Genomic DNA, 25,676 nt, shown 5'->3' on the forward strand with positions numbered 1-25,676 from the left:
GGGGCTACTGGCATATATAACTATTAAAATTCCTCACCCGTATGTCTTTCACATACTGCTCCGTGGCTCTGGTTAGACCATCTCGAGCGGCACGGAGGTGCGCGTCTCCCGCATTAAAGGCATTCAGTGCCTCCGGAGAGAAACACGCGTCACGAAGAACCGTCCGGCGGCGCCTGTGATTCATGGCGCTCTCCACCTCAGACCTGGTGGCGGACAGCCTGTCGGCATCCTCCGTTGGAGGAGCATCCGGCTCATGCCTTGTGTTCGCCTCCCCTTCCGGACCACGCGTTGGAGCATGGCTGGCGGAGGCTTGATTGGCAACCTCTCCGGACACTGTCCGGCGAGCGCTCTTTCTCCTGGAAAAATCATGAGCGTTAATATACCTCCTAGGAATCTTTCCCTTAAAAACGGCGGTGCGCCGTACCGTTGCGGCGACGTTTCGATTCGCGCCGCACTCCTCTTCCGCCTGCTGGGCCGAACTGACCCTTGTTGGTCAGCCGCCGCGGGTTCGGCTTCCCGCCTTAAAGGCGCCTCCTGCGGAGCACCATTGGTATACGGTGGTCAGAAATGAGCATGGATCAAGTAATGGTGTCAGGACTCCGGTCGTAGTCACCTGGGAAGCCGGAGATAAACCGGGGTAGTCAGCCGTAATGGCGACTAGAGCATTGTCCATGCTAAGTTGGTGGAACACCCCGTCAATCAGCTCCACCTTTATGTCCGGATCCTCTTCGGAGGCCGGATCAAGGGATCGTCCCGGATCCTCGGGCTGTGGAGTCAGGCTTTGTATGCCCTCCACGTCCCGGCGCAGCTCCTGCGTCAAAATCACAAAGTGAGACACTTGACTTTGGGAATATGGATCGGATAGATAAACGTCCGCTTACCCAGCTCCGAGGGTTATTCATGGAGAATCCATTCAATGGACTCGTGCGGAGGAAGTCCTCCTTCTCCCCCTTGTACAAGCCGGACAGGATCTTCACCAGATCGGCGGCCGATCCCGGCCCCTTGCGGCCATGACGGGTGGCGTCATCCTCCCCGTTGAAATCCCACATGGGGTGGCCCCTATATTGGAGCGGCTGCACCCCTCGCATAATGCACGTGGCCATGACTCCAATCATGGTCAATCCGGAGTGGGCCAGTAACCTTATCCGGCCCATCAGATATTGGATGCTCCCATCATCTTCCCGTTGAGGGCTCCGCGGGCGCCAACTCAGGCGTTTCTTCAAGGGAGCGTTGCTGAACTCCGGGAGGCCAATCCGAACTGGATCCGACAGAGGGGCGTCTTCCATATAAAACCATTCCAAAGGCCAGTCTTCGGACGCCTTCTTCGGGGTTCCGGATAGATATCCGGTCCCGGTGATGCGCCATATTTCAGCTCCGCCCACTTGATATATCGACCCCTCGTGAGAATGGGGTACGAGGCAAAACAATCTCTTCCACAGCGCAAAATGGGGCTCGATGCCCAAGAACAGCTCGCAAAGAGCTACAAAGCCCGCGATGTGCAAAATGGAGGCAGGTGTAAGGTGGTGAAGCTGGAGTCCATAAAACTCCAGGAGCCCCCGGAGAAACGGATGTATGGGAAATCCGAGTCCCCTTATTAGATAAGGGATGAAGCATACCCGCTCTCCTCTGGAGGGATTGGAGACGCTCTCCGCCTGCTTTCCACCCTTGTAGGTGGCCAGTCCGGCTCGAACCGGAACCATGAAGGCCGGGGGAAGATATCCCTCTACTTGGAGCGTCACTAGCTCGCTATGCGGAACTGAACATCTCCTCCAATCTCCTGGCTGAGGGCTAGGAGCGCGAGAGGAGGAGCCGCGTCAACTATCCATGATGGAATGGATTTTTGTCAAAGGCGCTTTAATGAGTACTTGCGGAAGGAGGATGGTTTGATTTGGATCTAGATCCTCGCCTCTCTTATAGGCAGCTCATTCGCATGGCTAGGGGGTAAAACGCAAAAATACCCTAGCTTTTCGCATTCATACGACACGTGGAAGAGGGCCATTATTGGACGTGGAAGCCAAGGAGCGCAACATTTATAAGGAAGCCGGACACTATTCAGCAGGCACATGGAATTTAAAGGAGAACCCGCCTTGCAACGCCGAAGACAATATGCACGCCGGACTCGTCGTCATTGAAGCCTGGTTCGGGGGCTACTGAGGGAGTCCCGGATTAGGGGGTGTCCGGATAGCCGAACTATCATCATCGGTCGGACTCCAAGACTATGAAGATACAAGATTGAAGACTTTGTCCCGTGTCCGTATGGGACTTTCCTTGGCGTGAAAGGCAAGCTTGGCGATACGGATATGTGGATCTCCTACCATTGTAACCGACTTTGTGTAACCCTAGCCCTCTCCGGTGTCTATATAAACCGGATGGTTTTAGCCCATAGGACGAACAACAATCATACCATAGGCTAGCTTCTAGGGTTTAGCCTCCTTGATCTCGTGGTAGATCTACTCTTGTAATACCCACATCATCAATATTAATCAAGCAGGACGTAGGGTTTTACCTCCATCAAGAGGGCCCGAACCTAGGTAAAACATTGTGTCCCTTGTCTCTTGTTACCATCCGCCTAGACGCACAGTTCGGGACCCCCTACCCGAGATTCGCCGGTTTTCACACCGACAAGGAGTATTATCTCTCCGGAGAGCTCCGAACCTGGGTAAACCATCGCGTGTTGTTTGCCCAATCTCGTCCCCGGATCTCCAAAGCAGTCTTGACCTCACCTCAAGCCACCTCGTGGCATCTGTCGTCTCGCGAACCCGCCCGCGAGATAACCCCGACACCGACCTTTGCCCAACCAACGACTCTAGATTGGTGCAGTGGTGGACGGATACGAGAAAGCTAATAGATAAGCAGTCTCGGAAAGAATTTGACACTTTCGTGATGCTAAGCTGTTGGACGATATGGAAGCAAAGGAATGCAAGGGTCTTCGGCACGGGCACGATTAAGAACGAGTGGAACACGGTAGACTCAATCTTTGATGAGCTGCGGACCTGGGCCAAAGCAGGAGCTTTTAGAGGACAACCAATCATAGAGTAGTCGCGTAGAGCTAGAGAGTGGTGTGGAGGCTTGGTTAGGGTCGGCTTGTGACTCCTAACTAGCGACATGTAATCTCTTGTACATATTTTCTCATTTCTATAAAGCTAAGTTACGCCATTGGCGTACCCTCGAAAAAAAATTGCATTGCTCCCTGTTGATACAAAACATGTACCATTGAGAGCATTCAGAGATTGATTCTTCCTGTGATCCAAAGCTGAAGTGGGAATTCAGATTGTTAAAAACACATTGTTAATCTCGTAATCTATTGTTATGTGATGTGAAGATTTGTTTTCTTTGTTTGCACTAGTGCTGTTAACTTTGCATTTCTACCAATGAGAATGCTAAATCCCCGGTGTTTACATATCCTAATCACGAGCTAAAACTCAGTTTTGAATTCAGGTGGAGGTAGTGTATCGCGAAGCGCGAAAACTGTGTTAGATTGTAGTATAACTGGATTAAAAAGGTTACACTAATTTCACCAAAATTCCATGCAACGACTTTCCACCTCACTTCCCTTAATGCAAGATCCAGCCGCCACAAAGGCGCACGCACACTCCACGGATGTGGTTACTCAGAGCTATTGGGAGAATCTCCCGGCTAGAGTGGAAGTTCTGGAGTAAACCAACGGGACAAACAGCATGTTCATGATAATAACATGCCAATAACATCCACTATAGCCAATCTATGAACAGAAAAATGGGATTTCTTACGCATATATCTAATTATCCATCATCAAAATAGAATGAATCCAGATACATACATCATCTTTACAATACAAAAACTTGTTAACATCCTCCCAACAGCAGATAACTTATGTATCATGCCCAAAATGAAAAAACCGAAATCAGCCACCAACATCTGGTGGTCTGAAAATAAATGCTAGTGTACAACACGCCCCTTACAATCTTTGCTGCTGCTGCTGCTGTCTTAGAAGCATTGGAGATCACCAGAATTTGCAAATTGGATGTGTCTACTCCAGTATCTGGTGATATGGCAATAATCTATAGTATACAACACTTCCCCCTAGGTAATTTTTGTACCACGATCAAGAAGCTTGAAGATCACCAGACTTTGCAAATGCTGTGTCTATTCCTATGCCTGATTTAAGTCGATGTAAGTTCTAGTAAGGAGTAACAGCAAAGCCAGGGCTAGAACCAAAGAGGAGAGCCTAGTAGCGGCCCTGACCTGGTGGTCTCCTGTTTGAAGTCCTATCTAAGTTGCTGTAGCGGTTCTGTGACTGCTGCGGTCGTGAATTAGGTCTTGCAGCAGGCGCCCCACCTCCAGAATAGGAACTATGAGGTGGTTGCTGCTGCCACTGTTGGGCTCCTGCATATGGTGCAGGCTGGTAGACCCCACCAGCATAGCCCCCAGCATACGAGGGGGGTTGCCCATATCGTCCAAAACCCGATGACGGAGGAGCAGTATGTGATGAATATGCGTTGCTACTATTCTGATGGTATCCAGATGGATGCCGGCCTGCTCCTCTTGAATCGCTGTGGCTGTCTCTCGCATATGGTTGTTGCCTTCCACGATTATCTCTTGTATACTGATGACCTGATCGCTGCGCATAGGCTGGTGCCTGACCATTGGGTAGATTATCACTAGGAACATGCCAACCAGAACGTCCAGCAGGCTGCTCCATCCTTGGTGGCATTCCGTTTGGATAATGCATACCATTCATTATAGTTTGATATGGCCTAGCCGGGGGGTATTGTCCGCCACCGCAAACATTCAAGCTGTTTGCCACTAGTCGGTGTGCAGCCTCCCCTAGTTGGCGGCCCCGTATCGATCCTGCAGGGTTTTGCCTGAACCATTTCAAAAGTAAGTTAGGATTTGCAATGTTGAAGCAAGTATTGACTAAATAGGGCAAAAGGCTAATACACTACCTGCTGCTGTTATCACAATGCTTCCTGTTATTGTCATAAGGCCTCCTGCCATTGTCTTCATGCCACAGCACAGGCGGTGGTTTCAGGTCACCAGCTTCAACAATCTTAAGAGCAGATTAAACAACATACGCTTGTTAACAGTGAACACTTCCCAAGTGGAATGATATACTTATGTCAATGTTACACGAAAATAACAACAATTATGTACCTTCTTGGGTATGATAACACCAGGAGGTGGACGTGCTATGTGCTTACGAGGGTCTGGAAGCTTGTAAATTGAGCATCTAGGGAAGGCAAATGTCATAATCTTTATTAATTCAAGTGCCACTAGATCATATCAATAATACGGGGGGGAAATGAGCTTACATCACTTGATTGTCCATAATATCCTCCAGTCCATCCACAGGAGATCTAAAGACAGGCGGACTTGGATCCCCACCACAAAGTGAGATGTAACCATTCATTCCTCCACTGCACAAAATAAACAAGAGCAGCTAAGTAATGTTATAGTTATAGCAGCTCATATAAGAGGTGCTTATTTGTCATACTATAAGATGGCAGTCTACTCATGTTCACTTTGCCCACAGGCCCCAACAAAAAGCACATTGAGTAGAACTAAGTAAGAAGGCCAATCAGTTGACATGGAACTACTATACTTGAACAACGAAATATACTATCTGCAGTCAATCAAGAATCCTGGTAGGGTTAGCTAACCTAGCTTCAGGATTGAGTTCCTCTTTAATTTCATTTCGCTCGTTATCAGGCAGATGTCCGAATTTGCTGCTGAGAGAGTAGATATAAGGCGAAATTGAGTGTGCGACATTCACAAAAAGCATATTGTACATTGTACTGTTTCGCCTTGCTTCTTCAGGCTACACAAGACGAGGAGAATATGGAAAATCTTGTAAGTTAAAACAAGATCTTCTATTACATATATGCCATAAAACAATATAACAGATGCCACACTTTCATACCGTCAAAGTATGCTCGACTTTTTTAATCTCAGACAGCAACCTAGCTTCATCAATGAAGGGCAGTTTAGCTATCCCCTGTAAAGTACAAATTTTAGTTAAATATGGAAGGTGTATGGTATATATAAGTATACTTACTAAGATAAATGTACCTGCCAAGAAAACCTCTTTCCATTCATATCTACTTCGAAATCTGCAGCATACACAGGTTAAAACGGATTAGAATAGGCTTATGGTTGTAGGAGAATCTGATACTATTCATGATAAAATAAGCATACCAATCGGATAAAAGTCAATTATTGGCGAACTAGGATCGGTCATCAATTGCCGATACTGTACAGGGAGTGCATGTGAGCTGAAATGTAATGAAACAACCTATCAAATAATCCACCACATCAAGGTACTAGGATCGAAGAAAGGAAATATTAGCATATTCACCTCGCCGCTGGGAATACTCCCATAAGCTGATCGAAAGGTTTGAATGGTGACCCAAGTTCAAAAGTTATATCAAGCTGGCCTAAACCTTTTAAATCCGAAGCAAAAGGGGCATAGTGATAAGGGTAAAACCTACATATAGCAAGAAGAAATTAGAATGAAACGGGTATTAGTGTGATGGGTAGAGGAACAATTAAAACCTATCAGCAATTGTGCAACAAATAAAACAGTGTAACGTCTTATATTTGGCCAACTAAAAGATGCTAAATTACCATTGCCATGAGCAGACACCTTCATAATAGTAGTGCATTACCCAACACAAACCTTCAGTATATTTGAGAACCTGAAGGAGCATAGAGCACATCATATAAGAAGATAATACAGAATTAGGGGAAATGTATTATTCAAAAAATGATCAAGTGACATTTTCTATCATGAATAATGTAATAATGGCAACAGGGTATGGTGTCACTAATGAATCATGAATGCAGTATATATTTTTAAATCATGAATGCAGTATATATTTTTAAATCATGAATGCAGTATATTAAAGGCACTTCCACAATACTTACAACATCTCTACGTATTTCTTCAATTTGCCCAGGTGTTCTTGCCCCAAACTTGTCTTCATAATACCTTTCTCTCCATCCTGGTTCTCCAAGCTTTATCTGAATATTATTAACAAATAATGTTATCGCCTGAGTTTTTTAACCATTAAAAAATATATAAATAGAGTCTCAGAAGGTCCACAAAATAGGAGTGTACTTTCAATTCCCAAAGCCCAAACATCTTCAATAACTTAGTGTTGTGTGCAAGCATAGTAAAAGTTCAGAAGACAAGGGATGGGACCCCCACAGCAGGGATCCTAAATACATAAGTGTGCTTTTCATTCAACCTATACTCTCAAATATCTTCAATAATGTAGTGTCACATGAAGCGGATAGTAAAGGTCTGAAGACAAGGGACCTAGTAAAGGGTATTCACTCTGTTTAATCCACCTGGAGGACTTAATCCCTGATATGCTCAGAGGCTTATACAGAAACCTACTACTAGTTCCATTGTTTTAAAGGGAAGACATGCCTTGCCCCTAAAGTAAATAATATGTTAACTTATATAATCACAACCTACCAGGAATGTAATTTAAACCTATCTTATCACTAAGATCTCTAAGTAAAGGAATCTTAACATTGGCTACATATAGTGGCCGGTGTTCTCAACAATGTCATGACAATATGCATAGCATTGTTGAGCTTGAACTTAGAACTGCAATGAACTGATAAAAGCAGCAGAAGATTTCTGCACAGATAACCAAAGATACAAGAAATACCTTGTCCTCCTCAGGATTTTCGGAATTAAAAAGATCTGATTTATCACGAAGTGTAACTTTAAGCATTGACTTCAGGTCTTCTTTGTTTTCACGTGCCTGTAGAAGTTGCAGCAAGATTCAGATGAAACCATAAAAATATCTTCAAACAAATATAACACCTTCTCAACAAAGATCAAATTGAGTACCTGTGCTTCAAGGCTAATTTCAGCTTCAACAACAGCAGCAGAAAGGCTGGAATCTGAAGATGATACACGTGCTTTCTTAGCTTGACTGCCCTTTTCCATGCTACGTCCATTATGTTCATATGGTGAAGCCACAGCCCCAGAGGCAAGGCGACATCCTTGGAAACGTGCAACAGGCACAATAAGATCACCCCTTACATGGGGATCCAGATCATCACCTCGCTTTGCTTGGGCTTTATCACGTTTTATTCTTTCAGCTTGACGCTACAAAGGACAGCAACGTTGAAAATGTAAACTGTAAGTGAAAGCACCCACTACTAGTTGCTAACTTAATAATGGCTGAGCATCAAATGTATAAGTAGGTCTGGAAACATTTGCAATCAAAAGTCGTTTACTTATATTGTTGAGTTCCAAGAGATTTAGGGTCAGTTTGATTGCTACCCTGGGTACTTTGTGCCTGGCCTGGAGGCTGCCTGAGACTTGCCTGAGTGTTGTTTGGTTTGTGCCTGGGAAATAAAATGAGTGACTGGCCTGGAATGTATGCTGACATCATTAGCCTGCCTTGAATCACGTGCGGCACAATTAGCCTGGCTCAAGCGTCCACCATCAAGCGCCAGGCCGCTGCCTGGACTACTAATCTTATGTGAGAAAGGGACCCACGGGAGACTTTTCAAAGCATCTAGCTTTTACTAGCTCCTAAACACCTACCCAGGCCAAGTTGCCAACCAAACATGTAGTACATGTCAGATTTGCCTGGTCAGGCAGAAAACATCAACGACTCAGGCACATACCAGGCACCCTTTTTTTTCAGGCACGGACCAGAGGTAGCAACCAAACTGACCCTTGCAGAGTACACAACTCGAGAAATGGCTACGGATGGGGGAGGCATGTCTTGCCTGACCTTTGTGAATGTGTTGTGCCAAATGCAAATTTCATGATAACATATCAAATTCCAAGCACAAATATGGATAGAAGACCATTGCAGACCCCTATATTTTCTTATTCTGTAAAATTTAATGACCCATAATATTCACTGTGCATGCAAAGCATCTAACAAAAATTCCAGCTTAAATAACAAAAATACAGTTAACCACAAAAGCAGACACATCAAGCTATATGGAGCCAAGATACAGAAATGGGGAATATTAACTATTGTGAACAACTAACACAATTATAAGGTAGATTAGTTGCCACTTGACAACATGAAAAAGCATTCGATATCATCCATAGAGAAGAAATGTCATATAGGATATTGCTCGTAACAAAAATACAGTTGAAGTTAAGTACTCCCTCCGTCCCATAATGTAAGACTTTTTTTGACACTATACTAGAGTCAAAAAGCGTCTTATATTATGGGACGGAGGGAGTAATTGAGAAGCAAAATCAAGATAGACGCCATCTTTACCTGGTGCAAACGAGCTCTTTTCTGAAATATTTTATCCTCGTATGAACCAACTGCTTGAATGAAGTGTTCGACTCTATTCAGATCAGGCTACAGCAATGAAGATAAAATGTGTTACTGCTGAAATACCCATGAGAATCATTTCAAATAAAATAAATTTCTAAGATACCACTTGGATAATATGAGGTATGAATGAAATTTGAATACCGTGCAAGCGTCAGTTAAATAGCCACCCATATTAGGAAATTCCTTCTTGTATACAGCCATTAACAAATTAATAGCTCCCTGCAGACAGATATGGAAGTTAACATCGTGTGACAATAATCTAAGAAAGTGAACTACAAACAGAAAACGAAACCTGTCTAACTTCCAAAGAAAAAACAGAGCTCCACTTTAGTAGTAACTGGTAACACTACATAACTTCATAGCTGCTAGCTGCAAAGTAACCTTTTGAACTATAAAATAGGAAACAAACCTCACGAATCTCTAGTGTCGGCATGTGTGGAAGAAAATCATTGCCAACAAAAAAGCACATGAAGATGAAATCATCAATGATGCGTTCAATATCAGTCTCGAAAGCTGGATTTGGCATTCGGAACTCGTATTCTAGGTACTCTCGTAGGGTCCATATATTCAAGAACTGTGAAGGCACAAAAGTGGAGCAGCACAAATGAAAGTAAGTCCGTTGGTAAGTCCACTGAATAGCATCACATCACAAGTTGCAATAGAAGAAATTGATCTCATTACCTGGTAAGGTTTCTTAGGTACTATTTCATCACCCTTCTCATCAAACTCCCCAGCTTTACGTTTTGCCTTTCCTTCACACTTTGCTGCTAGATGTCCAACTTGACCACACAAGAAGCATTTGTCCTGCTGTCCAGGTGTGAAAACCACCTGCAAAACAAAGTGTATGCAAATAAGCTTTCATGGCAAAAAGTCAAAGGAAATGTTCATGGAAAAGGCAGTGCTCTGAACGAAAGAACTTGATTTTTTTAAGTAGAGTAGCAACATAGACAACAGGAAAATACAAAAAAAAAAGTAACACTGTTTATTAGCACAAGGCTGTGGCATGTAGATATGGCAGAAAGCGTAAATTCTGTATTCTGAGAAGAGAACCTCTCTCAGTATGGAGAAGTGCACTTCGTGTGTTGCTAGAGCTAACATGATTAGATCTGCATCCTGCATTCATGAGATTAAATTTATACGTTAGCAAGACTAACAGATAAAATATTGTCCAACAAGAAATAGAGCATTAAGCATACAGGAACAGAACTTACCAGGCCGTACAGGCAATGTCGGGTATTTGGGATAAATCCAGGAAGGTTCCTATTGCCACGAATGTAGGACATGATTTTATGTTCCCCTTCACCAGGAACATTGGCATCAGAAAGAATGACCTTCAAAAGATTGTAATCAGGATACATATTATTTCTACATACTTTCTAATACCAATCCATGGTGTTATTGAACCATAAGGAAATATGACCAAACATATTTAACAAATATAAATCCCAACACTAAATGTCAAATTAGCAAAAAGATATGCTTACTTTAATTTGTTTCCATCCAGGATCGTAATTCAATCTGCGGTGGATGTAGTACTGCAAAGCAACTGATAGAACAGCCATAAACTCCGTGCCGGGAGTAATAACATTAGAATCACATGTTTGTGATTGCAATTTTGGAGGAAGCTTTCTTCCTTCCCTCTCAAACTCTTCACGCAGTTTTTCTTCTTCTTCAGCCTGGACATAGGACAACAGTAACCAGTGAGTGCAATCATAAATGGTTGTGGATTTCCACAAATAACAATAGATACAACTGTATGATTATACTGAATATAAGAAAATAATTCCACTAGAATACTGACCGCATCAGCAGCATCTTTTGCAGCTCTGAATCGTCTAGAGCGCTGCTGGTTCATCTTAGCACGAGGAGCCACACCATCTGTAAGCCATTGTAGGACAATACAAAATGGAGAAAATGTGTTTAATGTAAGTAGAGACAATAGTAAGCTGTTCAAAGGGAAGCTTAACATGTTTTGCCATTGTTCAGGGAAGAGGATGCCTATTCATTCTAAAGGAAGAGTATGACTACATCAGTTTGAGCAACATTAGAACAGCCAAACAGAAAAGATCAGCGAGGGAATTCCCTCCATAACAAAGAGATGAAATGCGTACCAATGGCCATGTACAAAAGCTTCCGAGGGCGAACCATGATAAAGAGCCTATCTATGTAATCAAACATGCACTGGAAAACCTCAGCGAATGTTGTCGGCGAAGGCTGTGGCAGTAGAAGAGAGAACCACGGTCAACATAGAAGTTGGTATTGATGACATTGGGCAATAAGCAGACGTTGAATTGTCCGTGTTAGGGGGAAATAAAATGCTTCCAGAATAACTTTTGATGATAAAGCAGCAGCGTGCAGTTCGCAAACTGCAGGGCCTCCTAACTACAATGAACTTGAATCTTCTTGGCAGATTCACTTGTCCAGAAATTTAACTTGCAGTGTAGTTTGACAGAAAACAGAATATTGTGATTTAAGCATAGAACTGCAGCATCAAATTTGAATAGCTGAACTACAGCAATCCTCCTGGCATCTCAGGATGGTTTGGGGACAATTAGGAGCTCCCTTTTAATTGCAACTATCATCCTACAAGTAATTTAATTTCCCTCGGCACAACTGCATAGTTCCCCATACACCAATCAGCCAAGCACAAATCTATCACGTATCTACGCAGCCAGGCCATCCCACACCGAACCACTCGCGGTCTTCCTCGCTCGGAAGCACCGAATCGAACAGCCCAATCAAAATAACACATCTCGAGATTGAGGAGGGGGGGGGGGGGGGGGGAAGGGGGGGGGGGGCGGGGGAAGCGACCGTACTTACCCTGTCCTCCGGGTGAAAGCAGGGGTGAATAATCCCGTTCATGTCGAGGTAGAGGTTGTCGAACTCGAGGCCGTTGGGGTTGGGCTTGGAGGTGTCGACGGGGACCTGGACGCCCTCGATCTCCACGGGCTCCTCCTCCACCACGTCCACCACCACCATCGGGTACTTCTCAGCCAGCCAGCGGTAGAACGCCGGGACACCCATCGCCGCCGGCGGCGGGAGGCAGAGCTGCTCGCCGGAACCCTAACCCTATAAACGAACGAGCGGACGGGGTCGGGGCGGAAAGAGGGGCAGAGGAGTGAGGCGCGAAACCCTAAAAAAGGAGGGAGATGGCACGAGGCGGGGACGGTATACGCCGTTCCCGGCGTGGAAATATCTGAGGTGGGGACGCGAGGAGAGGCGGTTTTGCGATCTGGACCTTGTTGAGGTTGGATGCTTTTGCTCGAGAGAAGAAGACGGGGTCGGCGAGGGGGAGGGGGCTCTTTTGCCGTATGCGGGAAGGGCTTCTCTGGAGTTCTCCCACGCATCAGCGTCAGAGGTTTGACTCCAGTGTCATCGGGCCGGGCCGGGCCGGCCATGTTCAAATTGGGGAAGGTTTTTTTTAGGGTGGTAATTGGGGAAGGTAAGTAAGCTGAGCCCGTCGCAGCCGAACCGGCCCAGGAAGGCCACATCCCCGGCTGGATCCTGTATGACGCCAGCGGGCGTGACATTTTGGTTATATGCAATGAAGATTCTTTTTTAGGGCCATAATATACGATTTACTTTTTCTAAGAGCATCTCCAACAGGCGCCCAACACGCGGCGCGCAAAAATCTGGTTTGCGGCGTGCGCAACGCCAGGTTTGATGCGGGGCGCAGCGCTGGCTCCAACAGCCGCGCCAAAATGCAGTGCGCGCGCGCAGCTCCAGCGGCGCGTCAAAATGCAGCGCGCGCGAGCAGCCGCGCATCCCATTTGTTGCATTTTCACACAAAACAAAGACACGACATAATTTTTAAATCACAAACATTATTAACAACCAAGTTTAAATGAATAGTTCAATTTATTACTCCCTCCGTTCCTAAATATAAGTCTTTGTAGAGATTTTCACTATGAACCGCATACGGATGTATATAGATGCATTTTAGAGTGTAGATTCATTCATTTTGCTCCGTATGTAGTCCTTTATGGAATTTCTACAAAGACTTATATTTAGGAACAGAGGGAGTACAACCCATCAAACAAATAGTACTTTGAGAAATACAACAAATAGTTCAACAATACAACATCAAACGCATAAACCATGATGATCTTCGACGGCCATTCCAAGCCCACCACTCCTCAATGAGATCCTTCTTGAGTTCATTATGCGATGCCGGACGTCGAATGGCATGATAGGAGGCAACAAAACGGGCCACCCTTTCAGCCCTTCGTCGCACTCGCACGGGATGTCCCAGGTGCTCATACTGGGAGTAGTCTACATCTTAACCATACTCATTCTCGATGATCATGTTGTGCATGATCACACAAGCATGCATTATGTACCAAAGCATCTTCTGATCCCAAAATCTAGCCGGTCCTCTCACAATAGCAAATTGGCCTTGCAAAATCCCAAAAGCTCTCTCCACATCTTTTCTAGCCGCCGCGCGAGCATTTTGGAAATCAAGATATTTCTTACCTTCCGATTTTTTCAACGGCTTCACAAATGTTTGCCACTTTGGGTAGATGCCATCCGCAAGATAGTAGCCATGGTTGTATGTACGATCATTAGCTACAAACTGCACTGGTGGCAGTTCACCATTTGCAATCTTACTCATCAGTGGTGACCGGTTGACAACGTTGATGTCATTCAAAGATCCAGGCATTCCAAAAAAAACATGACAAATCCAAGTCTCGTGATCGGCCACCGCTTCAAGGATTATAGTGAAACCCTTTTTTTGTCCGTGGAATTGTCCATGTCATGCCTTTGGACAATTCTTCCAACTCCAATGCATGCAATCTATTGAGCCTAGCATACCTGGAACCCGCGAGCTTTGTTCATCTCCAATAGCCTTGCGACATCTTCAGCATTGGGAGTTCTCAAGTACTCCGGGCCAAACACTTGCACAATTCCGACTGCGAAGCGCTTGACACACATGATGCCTTGGCTCTCACCCATGGCCAAGTGGTCATCGACTAGATCAGTCGGAATATCGTATGCCAACATACGCAAAGCGGTTGTCACCTTCTGAAAGGTGATCTGCCCGAGCTCTCCGGCGGCATTCCTCCTCTGCTGAAAAAATCGGTCATGGCTCGCTAGTTTCTCTGCAATGCGCCTGAACAACTCGGTGCTCATCCTAAAACCGGCGATGAAAGTAGGACTCGGGGTATGTGGGATTCTCCACAAAATAGTGCCTCATCAATCCGTTATGGGCATCAATCCTATCCGTCCAAATTTTCTGTCGACCCATAACTGAACCACCGTGCTTCGATTTTTTATTGATACGCATAGCTAGGATCATTGCAAGATCCTCCTCCTCTTCCATATCAAATTCTTCTTCAGAAGAGTTATAGCCCGAACTCATCTAAAATGTTCAAAACTAGGCTATAAACAACATGCACCAAATTTCATGCAAAAAAGTGGAAGTTGGAAGCAATACATACCTTGCGGGCGTTTTGTCAAACACCTTGCGGGCGCCAAAGCGGCGGTGGGCGGACGGGCGTTGTTCGTCGGAGGCTGCCGCGCGCGACGGCAGCGCTGACCAGAGAGAGGGAGGAAGCCGCGGCCGCGCGGGAAGAGACCTGGGAAGCGTCGGAACGGTCGCCGGAAGAGACCGGGATGCGCGGGGCGGCGGCGTGGCTGGATGGGTTGGTGGAGTGAGAGCGAGCGCTCGAGAGTCCAGCGCGGGGGAGCGGGCGCAGCAAATAAGCGGCGCACGATGGCGTTTCCGCCCGCGCGCTGAATTACATATGCCGCGCGCGCGATTTTTGCGCGTCCGCTGGAGCGCCGGGAACGGTAGCGCGCGCTAAAACCATTACTTTTTCGGCGCGGCGCGTTTATAGCGCGCCTGTTGAAGATGCTCTAATTATATGATGAAAAAAATTTCTAATACACCCTAAATTTTTTTTATATATACTGTACTTTTTATATATACACTAAACTTTTTTTATGTGAATGCATATTGAATAATTTTCTGAAAATATGTTTTAAAATTTTAATACGTTTTTGAATATTTAGCTCCATAAAAGACAACAACCTGTTTTTTTCGAAATACTAAAAACAAAAAGAAAAAAGAGAACCAACTTTAACGCCGAGTAGCATCCAGGAGCTATGCTTCTCCACTAGTTAACCCCCTTCATTTTCGGTTTTGTTGTAGGTTTTCTTCCCCTCCCCCTAATGTTTGTACTCTAATCGGGCTCAAGTTGATGATAAATTATGCTCTTAATTTGTTGCGGTCATTGACACTCAAGTGCTCGAGACTGGTTCTGGCTTGTTTAACAAATTTCCCTTGGTGTTTCTGGGTTTTTTTGTTCCTGAATTATGAAACCTAGGATCCCAATGGTTGTTGGCAGGTTAGTTAAGTGGAATGTCATATTTCCATACCCAGTGTATTCATAGATTTTGTCCAAACAGAGGCAAAAGTTCTACCTCATCCATTAATTAAGAAAAAGAGAATTGTCTGGTCAATTAATGGAAGACCGAGCAAAAATTGTCACAAATTTGCCCGCTCATGCAAACTACAGAGCCACATGACCACCCAAAAAACACAACCAACACGGAGCCACTGCAACCCCCATACACTTGGGTCACAGCGGCACGAATAACCCCAACGGTCCACAAGAACTTGAGAATAATGTAATCTAACGACAGAGACAACGGACACATCTGAGCCCACGATTGTAGTTTATACAACTGTATCGTGGAAGTACTTGCATCTCCCCATTGATGTCGCCCTTTTTTCCATTGCTAGATTTCTTTTGGCGGATGTTAGATTGAGGGTGAGTGCCATCCTTTTTGTGTTTGTCCCTCGATGCATTCTTCCTCAAGAGACATTCAATCATTTTCCCGGATTTAGCATTACAGTTAAAGGCATTCGACAAGTTTGATGCCAAATAAGTCCCTGAGGTGAGGCATCGGCACTCCAGGCACAATAACAACATTGCCCAAATGAACATCTCACCCATGTGAACCATATGCTTGATGGACCCGGGTGAGTGTGTGGCAGCACCGTCAAGACAAGCGCCATCCTCATTCGCAACCACCTTTGCCAGCATATTGGTCATCGGAACCTCATCAGCCTCAAACACCACCGACACGATGGATATAGGCGCCTCCACTTGCTCACGTGACAGAGATGAATCATGACCCTCAGACGAGGTTGCTGATGAGTCGACTTTCAAATGCCCCAGTGACAGTAGTGAAGTAGGGCTCAAGCATAGCTCTCATAGTTCGGGCATGATCTTTAGCACACGAGCCACAAGCACGGCATTGGTCTCTCCCTCAAAGCTAGACAACACAGGGGACATGGCAGACATCGATGATGAATTGTTCCAACACGAGGGGAGAAGCAAACATATGGCTCTACCACCTCGTCTTCTGTAGAGACAATACCAGACACACTAGGATGATGCGGCGTCGGAGTAGTTTGCAACATAGCCGACACAAGGGAGAGCCTACTCATAGTAGCTTCCGCTCACTCCAGAAAACTCCCCGCTCGCGCCAATTAGGCTCGCAACACCTCAATCTGATCTGGCAGAGCGGATTGTAGCACTAGACTAATGACCCACAAGTATAGGGGATCTATCATAGTCCTTTCGATAAGTAAGAGTGTCGAACCCAATGAGGAGCAGAAGGAAATGACAAGCGGTTTTCAGTAAGGTATTCTCTGCAAGCACTGAAATTGTAGGTAACAGATAGTTTTGTGATAAGATAATTTGTAACGGGTAACAAGCAATGAAAGTAAATAAGGTGCAGCAAGGTGGCCCAATCCTTTTTGTAGCAAAGGACAAGCCTGGACAATTTCTTATAATGAGAAAAGCGCTCCCGAGGACACATGGGAATTATCGTTAAGCTAGTTTTCATCACGCTCATATGATTCGCGTTCGGTACTTTGATAATTTGATATGTGGGTGGACCGGTGCTTGGGTACTGCCCTTTCTTGGACAAGCATCCCACTTATGATTAACCCCTATTGCAAGCATCCGCGACTATAAAAGAAGTATTAAGGTAAACCTAACCATAGCATGAAACTAGTGGATCCAAATCAGCCCCTTACGAAGCAACGCATAAACTAGGGTTTAAGCTTCTGTCACTCTAGCAACCCATCATCTACTTATTACTTCCCAATGCCTTCCTCTAGGCCCAAATAATGGTGAGGTGTCATGTAGTCGACGTTCACATAACACCACTAGAGGAGAGACAACATACATCTCATAAAAATATCGAACGAATGCCAAATTCACATGACTACTAATAGCAAGACTTCACCCATGTCCTCAGGAACAAACGTAACTACTCACAAAGCATATTCATGTTCATGATCAGAGGAGTATTAATATGCATTAAGGATCTGAACATATGATCTTCCACCAAGTAAACCAATTAGTATCAACTACAAGGAGTAATCAACACTACTAGCAACCCACATGTACCAATTTGTGGTTTTGATACAAGATTGGATACAAGAGATGAACTAGGGTTTTGAGAGGAGATGATGTTGGTGAAGATGTTGATGGAGATTGACCCTCTCCCAATGAGAGGATCGTTGGTGATGATGATGGTGATGATTTCCCCCTCTCGGAGGAAAGTTTCCCCGACAGAACAGCTCCGCCGGAGCCCTAGATTGGTTCTGCCAAGGTTCCACCTCCTGGCGGCGGAGTTTCGTCCCGTAAGCTTGCTTATGATTTTTTCCAGGGTAAAAGCCTTCATATAGCAGAAAATGGGCACCGGGGGGCCACCAGGGGGCCCACGAGACAGGGGGCGCGCCCACTAGGGGTGGGCGCCCCCCCACCCTCGTGGCCAGGGTGTGGGCACCCTCTGGTACTTTCTTTGCTCAATAATTCTTATTAATTCTAAAAATGACTTTCATGGAGTTTCAGGACTTTGGGGGCTATGCAGAATAGGTTTCCAATATTTGCTCCTTTTCCAGCCAGAATCCCAGCTGCCGGCATTCTCCCTCTTCATGATAAACCTTGTAAAATAAGAGAGAATAGCCATAAGTATTGTGACATAATGTGTAATAACAACCCATAATGCAATAAATATCGATATAAAAGCATGATGCAAAATGGATGTATCAACTCCCCCAAGCTTAGACCTCGCTTGCCCTCAAGCGGAAGCCGATATCGAGAAATATGTCCACATGTTTAGAGATAGAGGCGTCGATAAAAATAAAATACCAGGGGGCCCACAGGCTGTCCACGAGACAGGGGGGCGCCCCCCCTTAGGGCGCGACCTCCTTTCTTGTGCCTCCCTGGACCTCCACCGACCTCAACTCCAACTCCATATATTCACGTTCGGGGAGAAAAAATAAGAGAGAAAGTTTCATCGCGTTTTACAGCACGGAGCCGCCGCCAAGCCCTAATCTCTCTCGGGAGGGCTGATCTGGAGTCCGTTCGGGGCTCCTGAGAGGGGGATTCGTCGCGGTCGTCATCATCAACCATCCTCCATCACCGATTTCATGATGCTCACCGCCGTGCGTGAGTAATTCCATCGTAGGCCTGCTGGACGGTGATGGGTTGGATGAGATTTACCATGTAATCAAGTTAGTTTTGTTAGGGTTTGATCCCTAGTATCCACTATGTTTTGAGATTGATGTTGCTATGACTTTGCTATGCTTAATGCTTGTCACTAGGGACCAAGTGCCATGATTTAAGATCTGAACCTATTATGTTTTTATGAATATATGTGTGTTCTTGATCCTATCTTGCAAGTCTATAGTCACCTAGTATGTGTTATGATCCGACAATCCCGAAGTGACAATAATCGGGATACTTCTCGGTGATGACCGTAGTTTGAGGAGTTCATGTATTCACTATGTGCTAATGCTTTGTTCCGGTTCTCTATTAAAATGAGGCCTTAATATCCCTTAGTTTCCGCTAGGACCCCGCTTCCACGGGAGGGTAGGACAAAAGATGGCATGCAAGTTCTTTTCCATAATCACGTATGACTATTTATGAAATACATGCCTACATTACATTGATGAATTGGAGCTAGTTTTGTGTCACCCTATGTTATAGCTATTACAGTGAGGAATCGCATCCGGCATAATTATCCATCACTGATCCATTGCCTACAAGCTTTTCATATATTGTTCTTCGCTTATTTACTTTTCTGTTGCTATTGATACAACTACTACAAAAACCTCAAAACATTTATCTTTACTTTTGCTACCGTTACCATTATTATCATACCACTTTTGCTACTAAATACTTTGCTGTAGATACTACGTTATCCAGGTGTGGTTGAATTGACAACTCAACTGCTAATACTCAAGAATATTCTTTGGCTCCCCTTGTGTCGAATCAATAAATTTGGGTTGAATACTTTACCCTCGAAAGCTTTTGCGATCCCCTACACTTGTGGGTTATCAAGACTAATTTCTGGCGCCGTTGCCGGGGAGCATAGCTCTATTCTCTGAGTCACTTGGGATTTATATCTGTTGATCACTATGAAGAACTTGAAAGACGCAAGATTTTGCCCTTAACTACGAGGGGAGGTAAGGAACTGCCATCTAGCTCTGCACTAGATTCTCCTTCCGTTATTAGTAGTCTTGCGACACCTAAACCTGCTACTGCTATGAATTCTGATATGTCGCATGTTATTGATGATGCCACTTCTGCTATGCATGATGAAACTACTTCTGTGCTTGATATTACTGTGCCATTAGGTGAATTTCTTGATGAACAACTTGCTAGAGTTAGGGGGAATGAAATTACTGAAGAACCTATTATTGATGATAGTGATGATGAAGGTTCTCCCAATGATTATGTATTACCTGTTGTTCCTAAGGGTTATGTTATGAATAAAGAAGCTGCTAGGGAAATCTTTGCTTGCAATGATAGATATGATCTTAAGAAATTATTAGCTAAATGGAAGCAGCTGTCTCTTAATGCTAGAATGAAACCTGACCCTGCTTTTGCTACTTCACCTATTTGTGTTACTGATAAGGATTATGAATTCTCTGTTGATCCTGAAATTATTACTTTAGTTGAATTTGATCCTTTTTATGGCCTTGAATCTGAAACTGTTGTGGCACATCTTACCAAGTTGAATGATATAGCCACCCTATTTACTAATGATGAGAAGTCTCGCTATTTTTATATCCTTAAGATATTTCCGTTCTCATTAAAGGGTGATGCTAAGACTTGGTATAATTTTCTTGCTCCTCGTTGTGTGCGTAGTCCCGGGGATATGATTTATTACTTCTCTGCTAAATATTTCCCTACTCATAAGAAACAAAATGCCTTGCGGGAAATATATAATTTTGTGCAAATCAAAGAAAAGAGTCTCCCACAAGCTTGGGGGAGGCTTCTCCGGTTACTTAATGCTTTGTCTGATCATTCTCTTAAGAAAAATGAAATACTTGATACATGCTTCCAAGGACTACTTGGATAGTTGTGCTGGTTGTGTTTTCAGGGAAAGAACAGTCGACGAAGCTGAAATATTATTAAATAATATGTTGACTAATGAAAATAATTGGACTCTTCCCAAGTCAGTTCATAAAGCAATTCCTTTGTACGTGCTTTGCATGTGAGATAGTTATGTATAAGCAAAATACGAAAACATTAAAAATTACAACTAATGCACATATCTTATGATAAATTTAGTGTTGGAATTTTCAAGAGATCATATTTCCTAGTACGAACTCCTGAAAAATTCCTTCTTCTTTGCATCAGAACACAATAGCAAACAATTTTTTTCTTTATGCGGAAGGTTCTAGACACAACCTTTGTCTTTTCAAAAAGAAATATTATTGACATGTCATGATATATTTATTTATTTTAATTCAAATTGAAATATAGAAAAAATAAGCTTGACGTAACAACTATTCACTTTTTCAATTTCCCTCCTTTTCTCACCCTTAAGTCAGAATTCACTACACCACGACACCACATTCCCTACTGACGTTGGTTGGGAAAGGTCAGCATACGTCAACACACAGTTTGTTGGCAATGTTTCTATCGAACTGTTGGTCGGTAATGCTTATTTAGACAACTGACTGTCGGTCGGCAATAATAAGACATTTAGTGTCTCATTGTTGGACGGCAATATGCTTACACCCAGCCAACCATCGGTCGGGAAACAATACCGACCGACCGTTTGTTGGGCCAGCAAATAGCCCGCGCCAATCGTTTGGGCCAGCGAAATTGAGCGCGCGTGCGGGCCGAAAAAAGGCTTCGCGCCAACCGGCCTGAAAAATCCTCCACTAGCTTTTCTCCCTTTCCCCTACCAGCCACCACACAGTAACCCTATCCCTATCCACGCGTTCTTTCCGGCGACGGCGCCGCCATTCTCTTGTTCTCCGCCCCATGGCCGCCCCATCTTCTCCTCACCTGCCTGACCTTATGCCCACCTCCTCCCACTCTCTCCGCCTTTCTGTGCTCCCGTCCTCCTAGTGCCTCCTCCCGGCTCCCGCATCCAGATGCGTCCGCCTTGGGTTTGCTACCGCCGGAGATGGCTACCATGGAGGTCGGCCCCTTCAGATCTAGCGGCACAGTCCTCTACCAGGTGAAGTAGTCAAGGAGGACGCAGCGCCGTCACCTGGCTGGTGCTGGGTGCCGCTCTGGCCCTCCTTCCGGTCGGTGTGTACCTTGCTCCTGGGGTAGCGCCGAGCGAAGGCGACGACTACAAGCAGCAGCAGAAGCGGCGCATGGCCAAGGATCTCGGCCTCCGACCATTGGTGGTCGTTCTTGTGGCAGAAGCGGCGGTACAGAGTGCACGCCTGCCCCCAGTTCAGCCTTCCTCCATCAGATCTGGAGCCCCCGGTAAGCATATTCATAGTCCCGTCTTCATCGTGATTGTGGCAAAAGCTGGATATGGATGAAGACGAAGACCAAGGGCAGCTTTTGTATATCTGCTAGCTTTACATCCGTTTTTATCTATAGTTTATTTTTGCCACGTGAAGCAGGATGGGTTTAGATTGTTCATGAAATTGGATGGGATAGAGATTGCACTGTAATGCGCAGATGTATTTTCAAGTGGATACCTACTACCTAAACTACAAGAACACCTTACAGAAAGTCACTGAATCCAATTTTATGGTCTAGAGCTCCCAAATAGACACTGTGCTTCAGAACCAGCTCCAAATTCTTAATCCTGTAAAACTAACATCATTTGGTAAAACAGTAAAAATATGTTTCACAACGTGTAAAAACCATATGCATATGGGGAAACAAAAAGCGGCACCCAAATCAAGTGCATACCATTCTTAATCCTGTCTCTAGTTACTTTAATGTCCAAGGAAGTGTGACCCTCAACAACCTTATTATCTTGAGTGATTCCTGATCTTCCATCAAAGAATATCATTTCATTGCAAATACAACACCATTGTTATCGATTTCTTTGTTGCTATCAAGTACTACATCCATACCAAAATGTAAGACGTTTTTGTAGGCCTACAAAAATGTCTTATATTTTGATATGGAGGTAATAACTTTTTGATCGTAATCCAAATCCAGACCATGAAAATCATTTGATTTGCAGGATTCTTCCTCCCGGCAGCAGCGCAATTTGTTGGCCTGCTCACCAGCTCCTAGCGGTGGTGCCCTGTGATACCCCATGGCCCCTGACCCCTGTCCATACCTGCTGGTGAGTTCTTCCGGAATGCTTATATGTATTCCTTGGCTGTTACTTATTGCATGAGAAAATAGGTTCCATGCCTTTTCTTTTCCATTTGAACCATGTCAAGACCCATCCCAGTACTTCCATCAATTACATGCATCCTCTGGTTCTGGTATTATTCTATTAGGATTTTACTGTTGATTCAAACATGCTGGTTATTTAGCCTTTTTCCGCCTTGAGTTATTTGGCGAGAAATTTGTAGCTATTCCGAGGGTGCTCCTTCAGTAAATATATTCTTACCTCTGCCATGTCAGGGGCACTTAGACATGAAAGGGGATGCTTCAGATATGAAGGTATAAAAATATGTAAAGGATCATCAAGCAATGGAGGAAGCTATAGCAGATCTCAAAATCAACAAAAAGAAATGTAGAACTTAATTAGTTCCTGGAGCATATACCTAGATGATCATAGATCATGCAGGTTCATAACATGGAAATGCTCTTAGAAAGGTTGTTTACGTGGATGTTGTCCTCTGTTTGTCTAACCAACAGTATGGTGAATGTTACTACTCCCTCCGTCCGGAAATACTCGTTGGAGAAATGCATAAAAATGGATGTATCTAGAACTAAAATACGTCTAGATACATCCATTCTTCCGACAAGTATTTCGGGACGGAGGGAGTACAATTTAGTAGTTACACTGTCGTTCACTTATAGTAAAGTGATTATTTTTTGCTTCTGCTTCACATGGTTGTTTGTTGGAAAAAAATGTTTAAATCTTTTGTGCTACATAAGTTTGCTCAATTCTCATGAAATTTGTAATTGGGTTGTTTCGGTTGTTGTTGTATATATTTGTTTCTTTCTAAAAAGTAGGTTTTTTATGCAACCCTTGGTAGACACTACCACAGATGTCGAGTGGCGAAATGTTTTTTAACCTTCAAGTGGAAAAATGTGATTCCTTAGGTTCATGAAATGGGAAAAAATCGTATGAGTTTAATTTTCTAGATTACTGCATCAATAATGTAAGCAAATAAGTTCTCCTTTGTTAGACCCCTCCAGTTATGTACTATTGTTGCCACTAATCGTGAACTATATGCAGCATTGAGCATTCTAATTATTCTTTTACATTGTTCTCTATCTCAACAACTACTGTAGTGCAGGCTGAAGTGATGGGATGTATGATTGATGTAGTTTCATCTCAATAAGAACTATTTGGGTAATAGTATATTGGTCTCAACCTACTTATTGTAACTCCTCATTTTGATGGATTTTGTTCATGGCTTTCATTAGCAATCTAGAATTTATACCCTTTTGAGGAAAATTCGACAGAGTATATCATCAAATACTAACAATTTCAATTATCATGGTGTATTTAAGTCAAAGCTAAATACTAGTCTGCATTCGCCTACCTTGGCAAGGATAGCAGGTTAATCTACTTTGGTGATGTAGCATCTTTTCTTCTTACTCCTATTTTTTTAGGTTTAGTTTGCTATTCCTATTTCCATTCAGGGCCGAAAATGCTGGGAACTGTTTGAACACGTGTATCTTTTAAGTGTTCTCCCTTCCTACCCAAAACAATGTTAGGTGAGCTAAGTTATAATACTTTTCGGCGTTCAGAAAGAGTCACATCTATAATTAGCTTTCAGCTTGCTATATCCAGTGTGAACTACTAGAAATCGGTACATCTACTGAAAGAGTCACAATTATATATATTCAGCTGTCAGCTCGCTGTATCCACTATCTGTAAAGTTGTATGTTTATTATTTTGAAAAAAAGTGTTGGAATATTGCCTGCTGTACCTATGTATAGTAACTTAAGTATATCCCCGGGAACATTATAAGCTCAGCAATCGTACAAAGTAAATGATGCATTTCCTTTCAATCGATAGACAAAAAGTGGACGGAGGGCTTCTATGACACATCCATGGCCTACTGCTGGAAGTCGATTGGCGGTCTCCATGTCCTGAAATGCTAGTTCTATAATTAGGTAAGTGTATTCTTCATTTTATGATGTTTTTTGTGCACAGTGCACATGTGAATTTTGCATGCATTCAATTTCTTAAATTAATTGAGCATTCTAAAAATTGAGACTTGTTTAACTTTTGTAGGAAGCAACCGTAAGGACTAGACTCACAAAGACCCATGAAGCCGTACTGGACTCACAAAGAACCATGAAGCCAACAGTCCACGTCAACTGGATGTTTGAGCTTCCATTTTGTACAACTGATGTCTCATACTTGCATTTTTATCTATCCTTTTCTGATCATGATGTATGGTGTCTTAGTGGTTATGTTTAGAATAGACTGAAGTGTATATATGTGACGATTAGTTAATGAATAAAAAAATGTTTGGTGCACATGAAATACGGTGCCTTGGTGATTATGCTTCGAATGCATGGACTACATGTATGTGACAGCGTACAATAGCTTAATTAAAGTTGCGTTGGCTAAAAAAATGTTGTTGACTTACTGGTTGGCAAAGGAAAACACTGTCTGATTGTTGGTTGGCAAAAAAAACCCTGTTAGACAGTCGGTCGGGAAAGCCCAACACCAGGCCCATTAGGATGTTGGTCGGGAAAGCCCCATTGCTGCCCCAACATACAGTTGGTCGGGAAAGGCCCATTGCTGCCCCAACAGACTGTTTGTCGGGAAAGGCCCATAGCAGGCCCAGCAGACTATTGGTCAGGAAAGGTACTCAATAGCCATCAAACAGTTGGTCGGGAAAGATATGTCGGTCGGGAAAGGGTTTTCCCGTCTGGACTTTTCCTATCAGACGATGTCGGTCGGCAATAGTCTTTCGCGACCGACTGTCGG

General features: G+C 44.0%; 1 protein-coding gene and 1 long non-coding RNA gene across 2 annotated transcripts; one reads left to right on the forward strand and one right to left on the reverse strand.

Moving 5' to 3' along the window:
- Positions 1-3,754: 3,754 nt before the first annotated feature.
- LOC123071578 (5'-3' exoribonuclease 3) lies at positions 3,755-12,509 on the reverse strand. The gene is made up of 23 exons (XM_044495155.1): positions 12,129-12,509; positions 11,420-11,522; positions 11,110-11,186; positions 10,793-10,984; positions 10,520-10,639; positions 10,359-10,421; positions 9,990-10,136; positions 9,718-9,882; positions 9,450-9,527; positions 9,246-9,332; positions 7,844-8,104; positions 7,659-7,754; positions 6,904-6,999; positions 6,604-6,674; positions 6,335-6,463; positions 6,175-6,251; positions 6,049-6,089; positions 5,900-5,974; positions 5,640-5,797; positions 5,292-5,396; positions 5,134-5,209; positions 4,926-5,029; positions 3,755-4,844 (listed from the first exon to the last, which is right to left on the reverse strand). Exons 1-23 carry the CDS (start codon positions 12,330-12,332, stop codon positions 4,208-4,210), a joined length of 3,162 nt encoding a protein of 1,053 aa, XP_044351090.1. The 5' UTR covers positions 12,333-12,509; the 3' UTR covers positions 3,755-4,207.
- A 9,013-nt stretch (positions 12,510-21,522) lies between these two features.
- On the forward strand, positions 21,523-25,245 carry LOC123071580 (uncharacterized). The gene is made up of 4 exons (XR_006434434.1): positions 21,523-22,069; positions 22,788-22,892; positions 24,753-24,850; positions 24,972-25,245. It is a non-coding gene; the product is annotated as an uncharacterized lncRNA (long non-coding RNA).
- Positions 25,246-25,676: the final 431 nt, after the last annotated feature.

The sequence above is a fragment of the Triticum aestivum genome, chromosome 3B (genome assembly GCF_018294505.1).
Source record: "Triticum aestivum cultivar Chinese Spring chromosome 3B, IWGSC CS RefSeq v2.1, whole genome shotgun sequence".
Classification (NCBI taxonomy): Eukaryota; Viridiplantae; Streptophyta; class Magnoliopsida; order Poales; family Poaceae; genus Triticum; species Triticum aestivum.